Consider the following 21907-nt stretch of genomic DNA (forward strand, 5'->3'; position numbering starts at 1 on the left):
ACAGAGGCTACTGTGTTGATGGGAATCAAAATTCCAAACAGATCTGTGCTACATTCATTTCGTGTCACACTGCACATCCACAGTGTTACAAGGCAACTGAGGGCCTATGAATTCAATAAACCCTTCTGAGATACTTACCTCATGTTGGAATCCATAGGCCATAAGCATAATGACACCTTATTTTAGTTTATGTGATTACACGTGATGGTATGATTTGCATCCACAGCACCTCTCCACTCAGTAAAACATTGGTGTGCCATAATTGGTAGTAGGAGTAATCCATGCGCTTATGTGGGGGAGCACTGGAATGACATTGATATACAGCGCTCCATTAATTGCCATATGAATAGGGTCTGCAGTGGTTGGCGCTCTGCTGATGCATCACAGTAAAAGAGATGGGTCACTCTGTCTTCTCCAGCCCGCAGCTTTGCCAAGCTCATAATTACTAAAACCTCCAATTAATCTTCCCATCACATAGGCCATATGTATATATATATATATATATATATATATATATATATATATATATATATATATATATATATATATATATATATATATATATATATATATATATATATATATATATATATATATATACACACACACACACACAGAGTTACAGAATATGCTCTAAGTAAATGTCCTACTTGTTTAAGTATGTACATTTATGTGTTCGCACTTGTAATTGTCTGTGTGCATGAGAAAATCAAGCACAAACATCCCTATATGTTCTTGGTGTACTCTGTAGCCCCACTGAGAACCACACAGGTTATCAATACAAGCGGCCTCAGTTGTGTCAATATCACACAGTTGAACTAAAGGGAATTTGCCATCTGCAGTACATTGCAAAAAGGACTTTTATTTTGGAAGGAAAAATAACATTGTGCTCACAGAAAGTTTTAAAACACAGGCATAGTGCTACATACAGTTTGTATAACTTCTCTGATAGACTTTTGTAAGAAATCACTTAATAAGAGACAAAGATATTTAGTGTCATTTTCTTTTAATTTGAAACACTTTTTTTTTTACAACGTAAAAGTATTTTGTTTCAGTGTAAATTTGTTCCTTTTCATTGTGTTTATTTTACTCTTTTTAGTCTATTCTTTCATTATGTTTATTTGGATTTTGCCTATATAAGCAATGACTGGTGCTATATAAATGTTTCTATCCATTTCCTTGATGTCGGTCCAAATACAAGTAGTAGTTAATAAGTGCAGGTACACTTTTTCTGATTTCTGAGAGGGTACAACAGCAGTAAAGTGCCCACTTCTTATTGACAATACCGTCTTGCCCTGTGTGTTGTGTGTGTGTGTGTGTGTGTGTGTGTGTGTGTGTGTGTGTGTGTGTCCAAATCTCTGCATGCGTGTGTATCTATATGAATATGTACTGTATTTCTGACTGTAGCATGTATTTTGGCCCCTTGGACATTCAACCTTTACTCATTCTGAAAAGAATCTCTTCTCCACACTCCAATCTGGCCACCATTCCTCCTACTAGTCCATTGACAACACCTTACTGGCACCCAGTGGTGAATGGAGGTACTACGTCCACTTGATGTTTGGCCGACAGCAGGGAGGATGGAGAACTGTTTATAAGTGGCATTTGCCCCTAATTAAAAGCAGCACTTCTTGGAGCACTTGGTCTGTAGAAGGACTAGCATCCACAGTGACACATGCTGGGCCCCTGATCCTCTGGTAAGCCTTCTCCACTCTGAAAGAGACGCACAAACACATTGTTCAACAAGTGAAGAAAATAAGCATATAAACACAGTAAATGACACCTTACACTGGATGATATTTGTTAGGACAATTTTGAGTATTCTGACTGCTCAAAGTTTTAGTGAAAAGTGAGGCGAGTGATACAATGCATAACGTGAGAAATTTAATATGAGAAACAACACAGATGGTTCAGGAAGTGCAGCCATTTCCTAAGACAAATGAAGAACAGTCCTTGTGATAGTGATTGACCAAGTCTGCAGAATCTCTCACTCTCTCAGTGGCTGACAGTCAGCTCCCTCCATTTTCTAATTCTGCTGGCCAAACATCTGGCTGTCCCATGTGGAAAGGCCATTATGTCAGGATAGAGGATGAATGAAAGTAGCCATCGACCTGCCTGCGTAGCGGCTATGTGGGCAGCCAGTGCCTTGCGAGTTTGGACCAGCTTAATGGAGCACAACAGCTCAGCAACTAATCACCTGTTCTTTCTCATCAGCGGCTTCCCCCATGGGACAGTAATTGATTGTTAAGTGTTTGATGGATCAGACTCAGACTGAGCTGACCTGACTCAGTGGAACGTGCAGTACAGTTTGTAGTCCATCTGGGGTTTCATGTTTTTACACTCAGAGAACTTTTTTTAATCACAGGCTCCAGAGCATTTGTCAACACATGTCACATCACTATGTGTGTCAACTGAGGGTTTCTTTTCTCTCTCGGTCATTAACCAGTCTGTGTAACACACAGTTGTAGTACTGTGGACCTCAGTCTGATGAATAGAATGTGTGTATAATGTTATTCCCAAAGTCACCTACAGAACCATAATTATTTTGCAACATATGCCTACTAGTAATTCTCATATTATTAAATTATTTAAGCTTTTTGTAAATATTATTTGGGGATATTTTTGTCTTAAAGCTATACATTTTTCAAAACAGGTGATTTTCTAACGAGGCAGATGACTGCTGGTATGATGATTAGAATTCAAGGAATCTCTTGTAACTAGCTTACTGGCATTGCAAACAACTAAAATGAACTCAACCTCTTGCTTTAGAAAAAAGGTAATTTGTGTATGAAAAGTCGATCGCCAAAATAATGAAATGCCAACTGCTTTAGATAATAATAAATCAAATCACAAACACATGATCATGATCTCAAATCTGAGCATTTGTTGTTGTTTTGTATGACTGTAAATTGAATAACTCTGGGTTTTCAACTTTTGGCAACACATAACAAGTAATTTGAAGACATCCCATTTGTTTTGGTGGAACACAAATGTTCCAAGGTTGTTTTAGTCGTGCAACAGAAAACTTTGATTGGAATCAGCAATTTGTTGATAATGAAGTGTGTAATCCAAATACATTACTTGAGTCTGAAAAGCTGGTTGTGGTCCAGCTCTTGCTCCTCCTCAGTCTCTCCTTGACCTCTGTTCCTCAGCCTTCTCTTCCTCTCCTCAGGGTCCAGGGTGAGTAAGACCACCAGGCTGGGCTGGAACAGGTCGCTGGGCCAACGGTAAACCTCTGAATCCTCCGCTGGCAGGTTGCACACTGCACCACTTACTGCTGTGGCGATGGCGTACGCTGCTGTGCTGTGCCAGAATCTGGAGACAGACAGTGTATGGTGGATTGAAAGGTGATCAGGTAACTCACAGGTGGAGTAGGGTATGTTAAACATTGAAGTGTAGGTCTAGGTCCTAGTGGCATGCCTCTATTGCCCATGCTATCTCAAAACAGGTCACCAAACAGGCAAACGTCACAACACTTGCAACATCTCCGCTGTCTTTACCTGTCAACGATGACCGGTCTCTTCATGCCCTCCTGGCCTATTTGATCTGCTGTAATGTAGTTCCCCAGGGCGTAGAAGGCCCTTCGGATGAGGGGCGGTTCCCGATCAAAGCGGGCCCTCATGGGGGACAGACACTGGGGAGGGGACCGCAAAAGACAGGCCCCAAGAGTATCCCTCAGAGACTCAGTCAGAGTGGTTTTACCTGTGATGGGGAGAGGGAGGAAAGAATCGCCTCAAATACAAAAGAAAAAACCCAAAGGCTGGGAGAGTTTTCAGAGACCAAAAAAGCAGAGGTCAGTCCATTTTAACTTTTTTAAATGTAATAAGGGACCGAAGTGACTCTTAAAAAGTTAAAACTCCCATCCTTCTACATGGTTGAGTTTTCATGAGGTTTGCAAAGAGAATTAGATGAGCGAGCTCTTCAATAAACCATTTTCACAGTGATGTAACTTTTCTGAGGTCATGATACATGATATTCCATTAGGCAAAGCTCACTGGCAGATAATGGCTTTAGCAGAGAGCAACTGGCCATCACTTAAGCAATACATCTATACATCAGACTGATCCCATGTTTATTTATGAGGTAATGGCATTAACCTGTGGCATCCAGGCCCTCTATGACAATAACAGGGAAGTCTGGTTTCCTTCTGGGCTCCGCTCTGCTGGCCAGCAGCTCCAGCACAGACTTTGCTTCTGGGATGATGTCACCACACTGCAGAACAGACAAAATCAGTTTGCTGCTGTGAGAGGGAGGAAGGAGGGAGTCATGGACACTTGTGCGCATGAACACACACTACTGCGGGCCACCTGGCACTGATAGATAAAGGGAAGCATTAAGAGGCACATTGGGCTACACTGCTATACCTTCCTCTACCACCAGAGTGTGCCATGTTGACATATCTTGAGAATTAAGCAATATCTTCTACACAATTAAGTCTGTGCATATCATAATGCACAGTAATGACCTGTTTTAGAACTTCACAAGCCTCCTCAAAACTGTAGAAAACATCCGAGTTGATGATGTTGAGAGTAGATGGGTGATATTCTGGCGCTTCTGAGGGTACCACATAGTAATCCTTTGACATTTCCATCGTTTGGCTGTCTGCATGAGACCACAGATGCTGAGTCCACAGTTGGCCGCCTTCACCTCTCAAGTATGAACACACAAGCACTGGGTCACGCTGTGTTAAATCCTGCAATAGTCGCTCCGTCGGGGATGAGCTCCTAGAATTATCGTTTAAAAAGTACCCCTTTAAGACCGAATCCTTGACATTTGGCAGGAATGAGGACATGGGAGACAAATGACACTCTTTAGGCAAGTCTCTCAACAATTTGTCTTTCAGCTCCCCGTAAAACTTGGCACGTCTGATTCTGTCGCTGCTGCAGACGAGGAGAGAGTAACACCTTCCATAGTTTGGTACTTTTCGGAACACCCTGGGCACCTCTTCTCCCCGGTGCTTTTCTTGAGTTGAAAAGTAGAAGGGTGCTCCATCCAGCTCCACTGAAAAAATACGAGAGGACCACTGAGGAAGGACAGACATTGTGCGCCGTGCCATTTGTTTCGCAGGACGTATTGAATTGGCTTCCAATTCGTTTTTAATGAAACTGACTGCGAGGCATTATAAACTGATCGCTGCATGGAAAACGAAAGTCACTGCGCCAAAGAGGGAAAACGAAACTTAACCTCCACTATCAGGCTCTATCAGATGAGCTGCGACAGTTACTGCTGTTCTAGAGAAATGCTTTCCTGGGCTCTAAGTTATGTGTAAAGGAATGTCAGAGACACCAGAAGGTGCTGGATGTGTCACAGTAAGGTGTGTCTCTTTGACATTTTAGCAGGTGCTTCTCATATCCTCAGCATAAATTAATTAATAACAAGGAAACAGAGATGATTAGGGGGGCTTGCAGAGAAAACAAAATCCCTCTGCATTGCTCTGAAAACTGCAAACTTTTATTGACACTAATAAATGGAGGATGCAGACTCAGGCACAAAGTCATTGACAGAACGTCAGCAGGCAACTCAAACAAGCATGGCTGCTCTGCTTCTCTTTTAAAAGTCACCAAAAGCAGTGTTAAAAAACTCCATTCTTATATTTAAAAATCCTATCACTATATCCATATAATGTAGACTATCCTGTAAACTTCCCATGAAGTTCCTAATTCTCATCACTTTGCATCTGTATAATCATTTATAATAAATAATGGACCCATTACAAGTTCGCCCGCGCTGCGCGTGATCTGACCCAGCTGGGTTTCGTTTTCGATTTTTGTAAACAGAAACTATCGAGACGCGCAGCTGATCGCGTTTCCCTCTCTGTTGGCAAGGTGCCCTGCAGCCCTTTACTTAAGACGCGCCAACCCCCACAGTGCGAACACAGAACGCATGAGTTTGAAGATGCAGTTCTTCTCTGTGGTCTCGTCTCCGATGCTGCTGCTGCAGCTCTGCATCAGCACCCTGCACGACGTGTTTGCCAGCATCTTTTCAGCAGTTCGTTACTGGAGAACAACCTCGCCTGTTTCACCTGTTGACAGAAAAGTGGACCAAAGGAAAGTCCACAATGCAACGACTCCAACTAGTGTCAACTATCATTTTACACGCAACTGTAATTACAAATGCGGATTTTGTTTCCACACTGCTAAAACCTCCTTCGTCCTGCCTCTAGAGGAGGCCAAGAGGGGCCTGAAACTCCTGAAGGAATCAGGTTAGTTTGATGGATCAGTATATTTTGCTCTGGTGTGTGTGGGGTCAAACCTCTTGCATCTGGTTGAATCCAACGCTCTGTGTTTATTAGGCATGGAAAAGATCAACTTCTCTGGAGGAGAGCCTTTCCTGCCCGATAAAGGAGAGTTTCTGGGGAAATTAGTCCAGTACTGTAAACAGGACCTCCAGCTCCCGAGTGTCAGCATCGTCAGCAATGGAAGCATGATCAGAGAAACATGGTTTCAGAAATATGGTAAGACTGCAAATTAGTGACAGCTGCATTCTTCTTCTTTCTTTCTTTCTTTCTCCCCCTTTTTTTCACTATTTGGGAGGATATAGTTTAGTCTAAGAAGAAAGATGCCTTTATTTGACACCAGTGCATGATCTGAAAACTGATGCTCTCTCTCTCTCTCTCTCTCCCCCCCCTCTCTCTCTCTCTCTCTCTCTCTCTCTCTCTCTCTCTCTCTCTCTCTCTCCTCCAGGTGCCGATCTAGACATCCTGGCTATCTCCTGTGACAGTTTTGATGAAGCAACCAACCAGCTGATTGGCAGAGCTCAGGGCAAGAAGAGCCATGTCGACAACCTGCTCAAGATCAGGAACTGGTGCCTGCAGTACAAAGTGGCATTTAAAATCAACTCGGTCATCAACACCTTCAACATGGACGAAGACCTGACGGAGAACATCCTCCAGCTTAACCCAGTCCGCTGGAAGGTAACGACAGAAAGGGAGAGGGGATAATGGTTGTGTGTATATTTAAGACATCTGGACACACATAGTCACTCTCTCTGTCTGTGCTTGCTGCATTCAGGTGTTTCAGTGTCTGCTGATTGACGGGGAAAATGCAGGAGAGAGCGCCCTGAGAGAGGCAGAGAGGTTCGTCATCAGTGAGCAACAGTTTCAGGAGTTTCTGGATAGACACAGCAGCGTCTCGTGCCTGGTTCCTGAGTCCAATGAGAAGGTATGAAATCATTATCAGTGGTATTATCAGTGGCAATGAATATGACTGTAGGTGTATGTAAATGCTCTACACATCGTATTTTGGGTAGCCATGGAACACAAACTGTGACATAAATCTGTAAGTAGAATTAGGACCATATATGCTGACAGTAACAACCTTCTAATATTGAGATCTATCTCTAAAGAGACAGCAAGTTAAATCTCACCAAAATCTGTCACATTTTAATGAACGAGGGAAAATGGGGCACGACTTGTAGAGTTTACATATAATTGTTGATTATTGCCATAAAATTAATAATATCCACTTTATTCATTCTTGCATACTCTTCCCATTTACTGCCAATATGGAGCACTCTGCCACCCGCCTGCCTGATTTAACAATCCAGGGTATAAATGGGGAATAATCCAAATGTACCCATCACATTGTGCACATCAGTTTGCAAACCCAAACTAGAGTGGAGTTCTGTGTAAATGTAGACAACTACACAAACACAGTGTTCAGGTAGCATGTCATCCATATTCATTGGACCAAGGCCCTAACATAATGTGTCATGGTGGCAGAGACAAACTCATCCTGCATCTTAAATATATAAAAATAATCCTGAAGTAATACTGGAACATTTTGTATTGGAGTGGAGCCACGTCAGCAGTGTTATTAGCGTGTGTAATTAGTGAGATGACAGGTTGTTGACATAACTGAAGTTTGTGGTTTTGCTTGTCTTCACAGATGAGGAATTCCTACCTGATACTGGATGAATATGTAAGCAGTGTATATTGGGTTTGAAGTTAACACAGTCCTCTTAGAATACTGCTAGCTACTTTCCATTGTTTGCTTTCTAACTGTATAATACACAGGTGACATTATCACATCTGATGGGCATATACATGGGTAATTGATACACTCTTTCTTCGTTTTTTAGATGCGTTTTCTAGACTGTCGAGAGGGAAGGAAGGACCCGTCCAAGTCCATCCTTGATGTCGGTGTGAAGGAGGCCATTAGCTTTAGTGGCTTTGATGAAAAGATGTTTCTTAAGAGAGGAGGGAAATATGTGTGGAGCAAAGCCGATATGAAGCTGGAGTGGTGAAAACCTGCAACTCGATTTTGATTTACCTTTGCTGAGTGATTACACAGATCATTTGATTTTGTTTAATTATATAGATGTGTGTGTTTGTTGTGTATCTGTTTGTGTGTGTGTGTGTTTTTATTTACATGTGTTACAACTTACTGTACTACTACTTACAGTTGTTGTAAAACAGTGTTAAAAGATGTTAAATTCACTATTGAGTTATATACTGTGCATTTATGTGTGTGTGTATATATGTTGTATACAGTATGTAAATTGTTTTCTTGTACTGCGGACACTTCTGTGAGCAAATACGATTTACTAAAATATTTTTCATATAAAATATAAAAAGTGTTTTTCATATTATTTTGGTATGCATACATGGAGCATGTAGCACTATAAATATAAATATATAAATAAATATCATAAGACAGCCCCTTCTTCCCATATGACCAATTAAAAGCCATTGTAAAGGTCCTGGCATTAGATAAACAGCCTTAAGGTGGACGGCTGTGGCTCAGGTGGTTAGAGCGGTCACCTACTGATCGGAAGGTTGGTTGGTCAATCCCTGGCCCTGCAGTTCCATGCCAAAGTGTCCCTGGCCAAGACACTGAACCACAAGTTGCTCATGTGTGTCGAGGCTTATATGTTGGCACCTTGTACGGCAGCCTTGACCACAGTGTGTAAATGGTGAATGGTTTCTGTACTATGTAAAAGCGCTTTGATTAGTCGTTAAGACTAGAAAAGCATTTTATAAATACAGTCAATTTACATTTACATAAGCTGACATCACTTCAAGATAACTACATTTTGCTCATGAACAACTTGTGTCCTCACATCTCCTCCCACTAGAGCACAAACCACACTGGGGCCTGTATAACCTGATATAACTTATAATAACTTGCAAATTGTGTTAACCTGATAAACTAATGCTGTTCAAACATGAAGTGCATTTCAATTCTCCTACTTTGCCTTAGTTGGTAAATAGACTTTTTATAGGGAAGTGAAACTCCTGAGAGAAAACATGTAGCAATATGTTTTATTTGTTCTCTAGATAAAGGTTGGTGGACTGTTTAAACACCAGAGATAACAATGGATATAAGTCCAAGACTTTATCTTTCTATCCCTGACAATGCACAGTACAACTATGTCATAAATAAATAAAAAACTTCATGTGAGGTCATAACATTACAAAGGTTTCACTTCAGTCCTCCAACTGAGAGTGAATGAAATGAAACTAAACTGAACCTCATTTGACTTGAGGGCTTCAGGAGTTCAAGTGAAGCTGTTTTATCAGCTGATTGTTTTAATGGGGTCAAGTCACTCAAATTCACCAAAAAAACATGTTTTTTATGCTTGATAGGTATGCCGATGACTTCTTGATTTAATACGTAGGCAGATTAAATGTAGTGTGTGGTGCTCAACTAAAACTCCATTCACCTCCCATTGCATTAGGGTTGTGTTATTAGTCCAGGACATCTGCAAATTGCTGTCTGCGTGGCTTACACCACTAGAGGGAAGTGAGCATATACTCTTGAATATGTTGCTTGTAAATTGAGTCTTAGAGGGGGGGGGAACAGGCGATTGCAGTATTTTGACAGCAAGTGGCGCTGTCGTTAATAAAAAGGGCGGTAGGTCTGCGCCGAGCTCTCCTCAGTGGTAGCAGAAGGGGAAGCCTCTCACCAACAAATGGCGTCCCTCCAGTGCGGAGCAGCTGATTTCCTACCGAGCACGGCAGCACGAACGGTGGAGAGGTAAACACACCGCCCCCGGATTTCTTTGCAACAAGATAGCCTCTTGTAATATGCAGGATTGGTGTAGCAGTGACGGCTGTACGTGGCGCACTCTTCAGTAATCGACATTAGACCGTTGTTCCGGGTGGAGCTAGCCTACAAACAGTCCTACCGCCATGCAAAACAGATAGGAGACTGTCAGCTGCAGCTTGTGCTTCCCCTCTGGTTTGCTTGTTTATCTTCGCTGCTTCCCACCTCGCCGTCGGTGTTAGTGGTTCACCCGGGCCTGATCTCAGGCGCTGAAAGGCAACAGTAGCAGGTCAAATGTTTCCATCCCGACTTTGGAGGGACACATAATGAACATGGGCATCACCCCTTCAGAGATATCCTCCGCCTGACCGGTCGGCCGTCTCTTCGTTAATCCCATTCGGGAGATCATCTTTTCAACCCTTGCCTGAGGTGACACCATCAAGACGGCGTTATCACAGAAAGCCAGGTAAGGTTCTGGGGCTTGTATTCAGTGTAGCGTTAACACAGAGCTGGAGCTGCCTGTAGATCTTACTCAAGTACAAACTACTGTCGCATTTTATTTTCGCCATTTTCTCGTTTTTTTGCAGAAAAACATGCTGCAATTTAGCTCACAGTCAGACTACCTGCGGTGTCTTACGTCTAATTATGAAGTTTTAACTCTTTGGTGACCTATTTTTTTCTTAAGCAGCTGTCGGGAATAGATGACAAAGCACTGGTTGCAGGTATAGCGGTTTTTAAATTGACATCAGTAAGGGTTCCAGTGTGTACGTGTGTTTCCATGCTGGCTGTTTGTTGCTGACACTTGATCAAAGTTGCTGCAATTGTTGTTCTCTACGGCCCTCAAATCGTACTAGTTTGCCATACAGCAGCTGCATAGTGTTGCATCAGAAGTCCAAGCATAACATGCTCAGAAATGGAGGGCTCCACGAAAGCTTTGAAAGGTCACTCAGTGCCCTGTCATTTCCATTTTAAGCAGCAGCCCCCCTCAAAGTGGGGTTATAGGCAAAGGACACCAGGCTACTGGACAATAAGAGCTTTCCTGCTGTTGGCGTTGGCCAATGCTGGGAGGTGTGTGTGTGGGTGTGGGTGGGTGTGTGTGTAGGTGTGTGTGGTAGGCCTACATAAAAATAATTTCTAATGTCTGTGCTAACTGTACATCGTGTTCTCATCTCTGTCCTCTCAGGCTAACATGTCTTTATCTTGTCTTTTTCAGCTAAGGAAGTCACATTTTGGTCAGGCAATTAGGACAGCACTCTAATTAATACTTTTTGTTGCACATGGACATTTCAGACAAGATGCCCTTTGGCGTGTTTCTATGGCAATCTCAAACAATACAGTAGTGTAATAACTGTAAACACATGCCCATTACATGTCAGAGGTCAATATGTGGAGATTACAGTTGGTTTACTTTCACATGGTGTGTTCAAGTACCTGGTTTTGTCACCGAGCTAGCTTGAAATGCATATTATCATATGAGGTCATATGAGGTCCATCCTGTGTTATAAAACTTAACTTTTAAGATCCCTCTCATGGTGTGCTATTGATTCTCTCTCCAATTTGATAATTCTAGTCATTATCTCAGGAGCTACAAAGTGAAACACACACTTTCTCTCCCTCTCACACACACATATATATCAACACACATTTAGGGAATGTTCCACAAAGTGGAATTCGATTGACGTGCAGGCGATGTTGTGATGCACTGTTTCCACTCCCCTCTGAAAGAGTCGGTTCCCACCAGGGGAATAAATGCATCAAGCCACAACTTTGCTGCTGCTGCACATGTTGAAAACAAGAGAAAGATGGTACAAAACAGTAAGACATTCCTCAGAGTGACCAGCAGCAGTCAGCATGTTCCCAGAGGAAGGTGGCAATAAGTTTACTTAAGAGTGAGAAGGAATAAGGTTACGATACCCAGATTCCTATCCAGTAGGAACACAGTTCAAATACAAACACACGGAAACATACACAGGTGTATGCAGGTGTCCACACATGAAGGGCTATAGCTTAATGAGTTGGTGATGATAAGGCGCTTTGGTAAACATAATCGATATTCTGATACTACTAAAGTCTGTAACTGGATTTGTTTTAGCATTAGGTTGGGTCTTTTTTTAGATTATTATTATTATTTTATTATTTATTTTTTTCTCCCTTTTATTAGATAGACAGTGGACAGACATGAATGGGGGATGGCACGCAGCAAGGGGCCACAGGCTGGATTTGAAATTGGGCCGCTGCAGGACTTAGCCAACATGGGGCGAGCACAATAACTTAGTGCGCTAAAGGCGGGGCCTTTTGAGTGGTCTTTAAACTGTTCTGCAAAACAAAGCACCTGACTAGAGCTGGTCAATATATCGATATTATATTGATATCGAGATATGAGACTTGACATCGTCCAAGATTTTGGATATCTTAATATGGCATAAGTGTTGCTTTTCCTGGTTTTAAAGGCTGCATTACAGTAAAGTGATGTAATTTCCTGAACATACCAGACTGTTCTAGGCTAGCTGTTTTATTATTTGCCTTTACCCACTTAGTTATTTTATCCACATTACTGATGATTATTTATCAAAAATCTTGTGTAGATATTGTGTGAAAGCACCAGTAGTCAACACTACGGTATTGTTGCCCTATTGAAATCAAGGTATTTGGTTAGAACTATTGTGGTATTTGATTTTTCTCCATATCGCCTAGCCCTACACCTGACAGATTTGTAGTTTTATGGATGAAAATTATACAGTAAGAGTAGGTAGTTCAATATTGCTGCCTTTGTTTTAAATAGCCTATTTTCTGTTGCTTGATTTGTAGGATGTCATTTTGGATTATGTTGCAATGCACAAGTGTGTCTGGGGAATAAACAAGGAAGGGCTTTGGTTTTTTCAGACCTGAAGAGCCTTCTGTAAGAGTTTTAACGTTACTGTAGATCACACAGCATTGCCTAACGTTAAGGAGATCAGTCAGCTTGCGACAGAGTTGATCTAGAAATGTGACACCCGTTTAGTTCAAATACACTTAACTTGTGATTAAGCCTTATTAGAGTGGTTTTACCGACTTGAGGAGGGTCTGTGAGGGCAAGACAAACCTGGATGTAAATCTTCTGTGGTTTCTAAAGACACTTGGCTGTCTCAGATATATAGAGCATTACTGCAGTGTTGAACTTGTTGAATTGCTCTTTATATTCTAGTAGCATTTAAACGTCTAGAGAAGTCATTTAAGCATAATCTGACTCCAGGGTTTGTATTCTGCATTTATGCAATTGGGTAGCCAAGGATTATGAAACATCTTAAATGCCATTTCAGCAACGTTTCTGTGAGTGTTCAGGGTGGTGCTGCTTGTTTCCAGGTGTACTGTGTGTGGGTGGGTGTGTGGAGTTGAGGGGAGGGAAGTGTATAAACCAGACAACAACAATGCAATCACTCGAGTTCTAAATAGCTGGTGAAAATGATGTTCATTGCTCAGAGTGCGCTTTAGCTCTGTGTGTTACGGCTTCTATCCAGCCAGTGGGGATTGTGTTACGAAAAGATAGGGATTGTTATGAAATCATTATGCGGTGCGCGTGTGTGTGTGTGTGTGTGTGTGTATGCCATGTTATTCCAGACGGCTGCTTGGCATTTGGAACTGCTCTCGTGGGCTCCATTTTCTCAGACAGGTAGGGCTTGTTATGTAGTAAGTGCACCACAGATTCTGCTGACCGTCTGACACTTTCCAATATTTAGCATTTCAGGGATGTGTGAATTGCTGCAATGCATTAGGGTTGAGCGAGTCCCACACAACCAGCGGGAGTCCAGTCATTTTAGACCAGAAAAAGAGTGTGAACACGCCTATGAGCTCAGTTCATCTTCTTCTGTAAATGGAACAAAATGTCATTTACCTCATATAGGAAACCTAGGCCTACTCTTAGGATTTCCTGTGACATAAAACAATTGATTGTACGTATCATACTCTCTGTTGAGTGGCTTTCAAGCCGTGATACTTAAGTGCCAGCCATACATTCTGACTGCCTACCTAACGAGGACAACAGCCAACATGTTTTTAGAAACAGATGCCACTGCAATTCAGGATACATTTTTATTTAGTGGCAGATTTTCCTGCAGACTCTTGCAGAAAATGGTCTTAAAATAGATAATGCAAACGCATTTTGTCAAAATCATAATCAGAAAAGGGGGTATTGCCATAATACGTTACACTTATAGTATGTGAAATTTGCATTGGTGAAGGTTGCATACATGAAGCACACATACATATTTAACAATAATATTAAACGATAAAGACAGGAACAAATATACATATAGAATAACTGTTGCATAAGAACAAAATCGGCATTAATGGGTTGAGTGCAGAATCTGCAAATAATAAATAGTATGTGCAGATGCACTCCAGGGTTAAGATTAAGGTTTGGTGAGGTGGGGGGTATTATATTGTATTTTAGGTTGATATATTTCTAGTGCAGCTATAATTCTTTACAGGAGGAAAAGAAATGTCAAAATGTTTCTAAAACATTTGCTGTTCTAATGTTTGTGTCTCTCTAAAGTTACTAATTTGGAAAAATGTCAAGAATGAATATTTTGTTGGAGGAGAGACTAGTTTTACACCCACGGTAGCCTCAGTAGACTATGGGCCAACAGCAAATGATGTTTCATGTTCATTAAAGGGGTACAACTCACACTCCAGCTTGACTGGGAATTGGCTCTATGTCTGTCTCTATCACTGATGCTCCCCACCTACACATAAAAACAGCTGAATAAATGTGTTCAGGCTTGTACTCTGCTGAAAACCATTCTCTGTGATGTTGGAAATCACTAACTGAGGTGTAGTAGATGAGTCAGGAGGTATATTTGGGAGTGCCAGTGGTGAGCCAAAAGATGGTGCAACCTGGCATATATGCCTGGGGAGTAGAAAACCAATAATGACTAGGGCTATGTTCAGGATAGATCTGATTACATGACGACTCAGCATGCTTTTAGTCTTTGGGCATATGCTCCTAAATTGCTAGTTATTTGTCTACCTTTGGAAGGGCCTGACTAATACTCGGAACACAGTTACAGTCTTAGCACTGATGAAGAAGTCCGTCAACATAATTGCAACCACATTCCAATTATTGCTGGGTGTAGTTTTCCACATAACATTGAGATTAGTTACTTTGCAGAGGACTTGGAGGTATGCAGCCTAGAACTGTTTATCCAACAGCTCACTACGGTTGCTGCTCCTTGTTCCATTATTACCTCTGGAAAATAAGAAAAAAAGATCCACTGTCCAAAAGACTCAGCAAACGACTGCTGTCTTGTTTTGTAGACACACTTTTGCTTTTTGATCTTGAATTGTGCTTAGTGATCTTGGAGACAAACCCAAAATGGGGTTTGATTTCATGATAAAGGGTTATAACTTTAACTACACCTCTATAAGAGAGGAGAAAATGATTGGTTGGTTTCTTTTTGTCCTTTTTGTGATTTTATGTCTGTAGTAGCAGACATAACGTGTCTGATTAATTTAATAATTTAAATTAAAATGATTATGGTGTGATTTTTGCGATGGTCTGCACCAAACAAAGATTGTTTTCTTTAGTCTGTAGGATAGGATTTATAGGCCGGGACATCTCTGCTGCTCCACAATACTCCATTCAGGATGGTTTGACACATATTTTTCCATTAACAAATATTGCGCCCACCAAGCGATTTGGGTTTTGCACTAGTCCATATTGTGATTTTGGTACAGTTGCGATTAATTGTGCAGCCCTATCAGGGTATCTGAAAATAATAGTTTTATCAGTAATTCAGATAACCACTTCCTCCTAATCTTTTTACTGTCAGATATACTTGTAGAATAATTCATTATGTCCAAACCCTGATAGTGAGTGCTTCACTTGTCGCTGTTCTACCTACGCTCTCACTGACTTGAGATCTTAAACCTATAAAAACATGAAGATAATACATGTTTGCATATGGGATATACAATTTTAAATGAGACAAAGCAAAATGTATGCACCGTAATTTCATAAGAAAGCGGAGTAGATGAAGCAAGCACTGCTCACAGCACTCCCTTGAAATGTGTCACCATTGTGAAGTAATTTCTCTTTTCCTCACTCTTTTGATATGTAAAGTTACGCAGAGACATTTGCCTTTGGAGTGTTTCCTCTCCTCACTTTTAGTGGGTTTACATCCTTTGTGTATCAGAAACAAACCCAACAACAGGATGCTAGCTCATTTCCTACGGTAGTTATTGGCTTCCTCCTTTCCATTCTCCTGCAATAGGACTTGGAGACTGGGTTTGCTTTACAAAGCAGCAGCTCACCAAATAGCAAGGAGGGCAGAACAATGAGTGAGAGACTGTGTCAGAATCGGCTGCTGTGGTGACATAAACAAGATGTGAGAGAGCCCTCTGTGGCAGATGATGTGTTCGAGTGTCCATGGAGACTGAAGAAAGTTAGCAAAATAGGAGGCCTGGGATGACACACAGAGCGTGACAATTCTTGAGTCTATACCGTTTTGTCTGCATTGGCCCAACTCAGCGATTTACTGAAATTGCTTGTGAATTGTTTGGCCCACTGTTGGAGAGTGTCACCGTACATTGCAGATTAGGCTCTCTGTTTGAGTGGCTCTCTCCTCCCGTGACCATGATCACTCTGTTGTCCAGTGGAGCTATGGCACCCCTCACCGTGAAACAGTCACACTCGTTAGCTGTTACTAGCTTTGTAGAGTTCTTGTCAAACGGATTTCAGTGAAAGGACAAAACTGTTGATGTAATGACACCCATTTAATTGTCGAGCATGCAATCACTTTTCAAGTGTGGTGACATGGCACATATTGTTCTTTACTTGCCTTTTGTGTACGCTAATTGCAGTTGTCACCATGTCAATCACACACACTGAATGATGAACCTCCTCGAGGCATAAAAAATAAATCCAATTACAAAGGTTATATTCATGATTGAAACATTTTTATTCAAGTTATCTTAGTGAATTAAGGTAGGAATTTAGTCAGCATGATTGGATCAGACATGACTATTTATCTTGTTTTTGTGGCTCTTATAAGAGGTTTTCTACGGGTTGCTACATGTTTTTTGACTAGTGGCTATTAGGGCCTATTTTCTCTTCTTTTTTCTTCCAGAAACGCTGCCAGCAGTATGCTGAAGTGTCCCCTAGTTACGTCCCTTCCAGACAGCCTGTTATAAACACCTCATCTGTTGGTTTTCAGCAACTGCCCTCGGTGGGTGTGCGCATGTTTGCTGTGTTGACAAAAATTGAGAATTTTGTGGGGGTGAAAAAAATAACTGTCAATTTTGTAAAAGCTACCCTTAATAAACAACAAAGTGGTTTTTTTGTTGTTGTTTTTTTTTGCATGTTTTGGATGGAAATTCACAAGTAATTCTAATGAGGCTTTCTTCAAAGATAAAACTGGTTAAGACAACTGGCACGGTAGTCTAAATTAAGGCTACAACATTACCAAACAAAACTGAGTTTAGACACAGTTTTTTTAGATTCTGTTTTGAAAGCTATTATAAAGTGAATTCTGGGTGGATTAAGCAGTCTTTAATGACAAAATGAAAATAACTTCCTGTGATAACACAAAGAAGAGAGCAGTTGAGTCCAAACATGTTTATAGAGGCCAAGAGGTTTTCTTTACATTAGAACAAATGTCTGGTTTGGCTGTGTGGAAGATTTCAAGATTGTCAGAATATCCACAATAATGGCCTAAGAGTTTAATCAGATTATTTACCATAATCTGGTTAAAATGTGTGCATGTTAACACATTGACTGAAGCCAGAGAGCAGTGAGTGATAACGGTTTGCCAGCAAAGTCGACCCTTTGCTTGGGCCCTCTGTATCTGTCAATAGAAATGGGCTCAATGTGGCACCCGTCATCTTCACTTAGCTTCTGAGACACCAATGTGAGAGTTGATGGCTTTTTTGGAGAGTAGAGCCAGTCTATTGTTACTGCTTAGAGCCTTGTTATAAGCACTTAAGGGCTTGGTTATATACGACTGGGTCATATAAGTGAATTCATGTAGCTGTCGAACTTGTTTTTCAGGTTCCTTGTTATTCTATATGTTGTCACCATTGTTCAGAACAGTCACACCCTGAACAAAAACATCGTGAGGCCGAATAGCCTCTTGCATCACCCACTAACCATCATTTTGCTCACGAATATGGCATCAAGCCTGCTCCTGTTCTTGGGAAATCAAAACAACAGGGTGTGGGATTTGTTGTCCTCCAGGTAGGAGGTATAGCCTGGTCCTACCAGACTCTTGTACATTTCATTTGTACGTGTCTGGCCACTCTCCATTGACAAGCGTTAACTTGTCTGTTGAAGTCTAAAACTTTTGAATCAGCCCAGAGCCAATCTCCGCCATTCTACGTACTGTTTAGTAGCACCAGGCTAACAAGAGGGGAGACGACAACAACTATCAGCTTAGCATCGCTAGTGTTTGTCTTAACTAACTCCTTTACCACTAACGGAGCGAGCTGGAAAGTCAAAGGAGGGCCACAACATCATGGCCGCCAACAAAACTCAGCAAAGATTGTTCTTGCTCAAGCTTTAATCTCTGGATATTTGGAAGCGTTGCCACAACGGACCAGATCTTTCTCCGCCGCCATTACAGAACTCGCCAAAGGTCACTAAACCTCAACCTCATCGTTCTCCATCGCTCCCTCTGTTTCCTGATTGGGCCGGTAAAAATTTGGTTTGAGAAAACCGGTGAATATACCGCAAACCAGACTGGGCAATGAAGGAAAAGGAAAATTAAGTGGAAGTGCTTAGAAGGGCGGAGCCAGGCTAGGTAAGAGGAGGTGTTAAAATGAACTTATTAAAGTGTAAAATGTCGAGTCAATAAGGTTTGCCCAACCAGTTAGGCAACATAGGTGTTTTTTTTGTTTTGTTATTTTCCATCTGTGTAGCTTCTTTAAAACCGTGAAAACACAACCTTTTAAAATGCCACTGAATCTCAGGACTATTTACAGTCAGTTATTAAGTACTGCCAAAGCCTTATCTTGTTATCAGTCCATTAAGGAGGGTCACAGAGATGGGGAAAATTGCTCTTTTATATTATAACTGATGATTTCTTGCGTTTTCTCCCATTTTCTTCCTGTTTTTCCTTTTTCCTTTTTTGCCCCATTTCCTGTTGTTTTGCATGATCACCGACTATCCTTCCGCTTTCTTTTTTTATCCCAACTCACTTGTCTGTTTTTAGTTCTGCTTTGTTTCTGTCTTTTGTCTTCAAGCAACTCTATGTTTCTACGACTGGTGGCATTAAAGCTGGGAGACTGTTATATCTCCTGACAGACTCAGAGTCTGCTCAGTTTCCGCTATCTGTTAACACAGTTGCAAAGATGACTATTTTGCCATTGTAACTTGTGAATTGAATGCAGTTTGTTCAATGTTTTGTCAATCGAATTCCTCCATAGGGGATTGCTGATGAGAGAATTAACTGGTGCTTGAGGTCACGCTATACTTCTTTGTCCTAGTGGTTATGCTGATCATTCTCATCAAGCATCTTTACATTTCTTCTTCACTTATTGATAGAGTTGGAGCAATGGTTGTGAGTCGAAGGATGAGACCAGGTTTGCTCAATCAGAAGAGACAAATTTGGCAATACGGAGAAAAAACCATACTCAGCTGTTGTCCTGCCTGGTTAGTGTTGTCGTAAGAGCTGTAACCAGGCCTTAAAAGTCAGGCCTAGCCCAACAACAACATTTTGATTGACAGCTTTTTAAAAGCCCAAACCCGTTTTACAACCAAACATTGCCGGTGCAACCAAAACATAATTGCCAGAAGCCAGCCTCCTTTTCACCTCCGCATTATCCGTTTTCCCGCTAATCAAAACGCATCATTTGACCGCTCATTTACAAGACCTATGCCAGCCCAAGCCCATGTAAAATGATATAAAATAAGACCAATACAACCGTACCCGTCAGGGCAAAGATCTTCAGCTCTAGATGTCGTCACTATCAACAAACCCAAGTGAACTGGCAGTAAGTACAAACCAGCTCAGGCAGACCGAGCATAGCCCTGGCAGTAACTCTATACTCTACTTAGAGAGAGGATACTTAGCTTGCATTGCAGCAGAAAAATGGCAAGAGACCAAGTAGACATGAGACTACGGGTTTTTTGCCCTAAATACCCACTGTCAGCGTATGTCTGGCCATCACAACACACACACACACACACACACACACACACACACACAGACAGCTTCCCCACACCTCTCATGATGCCAAAATACATCTCTATGATTGTGTAACTCCTCAGGGCCTGGACAAACTAGGCCTATCACCACTCTTAGTGCTTCCCCTCCACGTCAAGGACAGACGGAGACTGTCCCCAACTGCTGTAGGCATGTCATCTTTCACATTCAACGATTGAGCTGTCCAAAACATAAAGTCCCTATGTGGGTTAGTGGATGGAGTACGTGGATCATGGCTTTTTGTTGTATGAGCTACATCAACCTATGGCCCATATACAAGTGTGCCTACGTTCTGCTTACAATAAGCATGCTCAAAATAGACCCTGGTACGATTTCTCAATGGTATTTTTCCATCAGGAGACGTTGGCAGTGATATGTCCTTACTGTGTATAGCCGTGACGTCTCCCATTGATTTTATTTTAATAGTGCACAGTGTTGCAATTCAGAAGAAGATAGATTGGAGGTTGTAAATGTACTGACAGGTAATTTATTTTATTAATTATTGTGACTCGACTGTTGTCTTAAATGTACTTCTGGGATTTGCATTTGCACAACTGTTTGAGAAGAATCATTTATTACAGTATGAATAATACACAATATGTCGATTACCATCCAGGCAATGTGCTGTACACCTTTTTGTAAGGCAATACGTAGGGCACCTTTATATGAGGAAGAAGAGTTCTACACATGTGTTTTTGTCTCTGGTTAAGGTTGTGAACATTGTAACCTGTGTTGGGATTAAAAGCTAAATGCCATCAGTTATTTTCCAGATAGCCATCAAAAGGTGATACTTTATAAATATACAATATATAACCACTTATTTGTCTTCTTGCAAGATTAAGCATTAGCAGGGTCTACTTGCTAGGGTCTAGTTGTCTATCGTAGGTGTAATTTGTCACATTGTGTACTTACTTAAGTTTCAACATCTGCTATGATCAACATCACATGAAGTCCAAAAACAAAATGCATTATATCAGTTAATCATTTGTTACTTAAGTATATTCCCCTCTTAAAGGTATGAGCTCCTTTCTGTGCAATAGTTGAAAAACCAAATTAAAAATAAGATATTATTCAAAGTAATAAGGTTTTACATCATTCCACTAGTTCAGCCATTTGTTTAAGAATAGCCAGAGTGAAACAGAAGTAGTCAAGTAAATTTTATTTATACAGCACAACATACGACACAGTCTGTTCTTTTCAACCTCGCTACGTATAAGGAAAAACTAAAAAGGAAAAAAAAAAACTGAGGGGTTCCTCTCCTATGACAGACAGATGTGCAGTAGATGTTCTGTGTAAAGAGCAGACAACATGATACTATCATAATATAGACAATCCATATGAAAAAATGACACACAGAATGTGAAAATATGTAATAAGGTGACATTTCATAAAAAAACACTGAAAAATACCTAATGGACTGTTCTAAATGAAACTTTCATAGAGGAAAAAAATCAGAATTTTAGATATTGGGATCAAACGATTGTGTACATGGTAGATGATTTTTAATAGCCATATTGTGTGTATGCTTATGTGCTTGACTGTGTGTGTGGTTTCGCTGTGATCTGTTCTGCTGATTTGTTCTGTTGTCCAGAGGGAGCTTTCAAACAGGGTGACAAGAAATAACTGCAGACAGCTGAGGTGAGCTGAGGATGTCTGTAAAATGGAAGTTATCGTTGTCCCTGCTCCTTTTTATTTTTTTTACACTGTCTCCTTTTTTCTGTAGCAATGGACACAGAGTTTGACATA

At 41.1% G+C, this 21907-nt stretch overlaps 3 protein-coding genes and 1 long non-coding RNA gene across 5 annotated transcripts in view; 2 read left to right on the top strand and 2 right to left on the bottom strand.

The window, feature by feature from the left end:
* Positions 1–726: 726 nt before the first annotated feature.
* Positions 727–20265, bottom strand: LOC117936367. Its single transcript, XR_004654929.1, has 3 exons — positions 20255–20265; positions 7258–7262; positions 727–969 (listed from the first exon to the last, which is right to left on the bottom strand). It is a non-coding gene; the product is annotated as an uncharacterized LOC117936367 (long non-coding RNA).
* cmpk2 (cytidine monophosphate (UMP-CMP) kinase 2, mitochondrial) lies at positions 729–5112 on the bottom strand. Its single transcript, XM_034859257.1, has 5 exons — positions 4466–5112; positions 4098–4212; positions 3501–3702; positions 3082–3315; positions 729–1713 (listed from the first exon to the last, which is right to left on the bottom strand). Exons 1-5 carry the CDS (start codon positions 5054–5056, stop codon positions 1593–1595), a joined length of 1263 nt encoding a protein of 420 aa, XP_034715148.1. The 5' UTR covers positions 5057–5112; the 3' UTR covers positions 729–1592.
* rsad2 (radical S-adenosyl methionine domain containing 2) lies at positions 5797–8455 on the top strand. Its single transcript, XM_034859270.1, has 6 exons — positions 5797–6202; positions 6293–6454; positions 6684–6913; positions 7011–7160; positions 7887–7919; positions 8080–8455. The coding sequence occupies exons 1-6, from the start codon at positions 5884–5886 to the stop codon at positions 8242–8244; spliced, it is 1059 nt and encodes a 352-aa protein (XP_034715161.1). The 5' UTR covers positions 5797–5883; the 3' UTR covers positions 8245–8455.
* rnf144aa (ring finger protein 144aa) overlaps positions 9849–21907 on the top strand; it is a 28328-nt gene continuing 16269 nt past the window's right edge. Inside the window, exon 1 of one of the 2 annotated variants that reach the window (XM_034859271.1) lies at positions 9849–9977. In XM_034859271.1, the coding sequence (XP_034715162.1) occupies positions 9913–9977 (65 nt within the window). In that variant the 5' untranslated portion in view covers positions 9849–9912. Of the gene's footprint in view, positions 10453–21907 lie in introns of both variants that reach the window. The other variant, XM_034859272.1, reaches the window with a different exon arrangement.

Source organism: Etheostoma cragini, chromosome 20 (assembly GCF_013103735.1).
Source record: "Etheostoma cragini isolate CJK2018 chromosome 20, CSU_Ecrag_1.0, whole genome shotgun sequence".
Classification (NCBI taxonomy): domain Eukaryota; kingdom Metazoa; phylum Chordata; class Actinopteri; order Perciformes; family Percidae; genus Etheostoma; species Etheostoma cragini.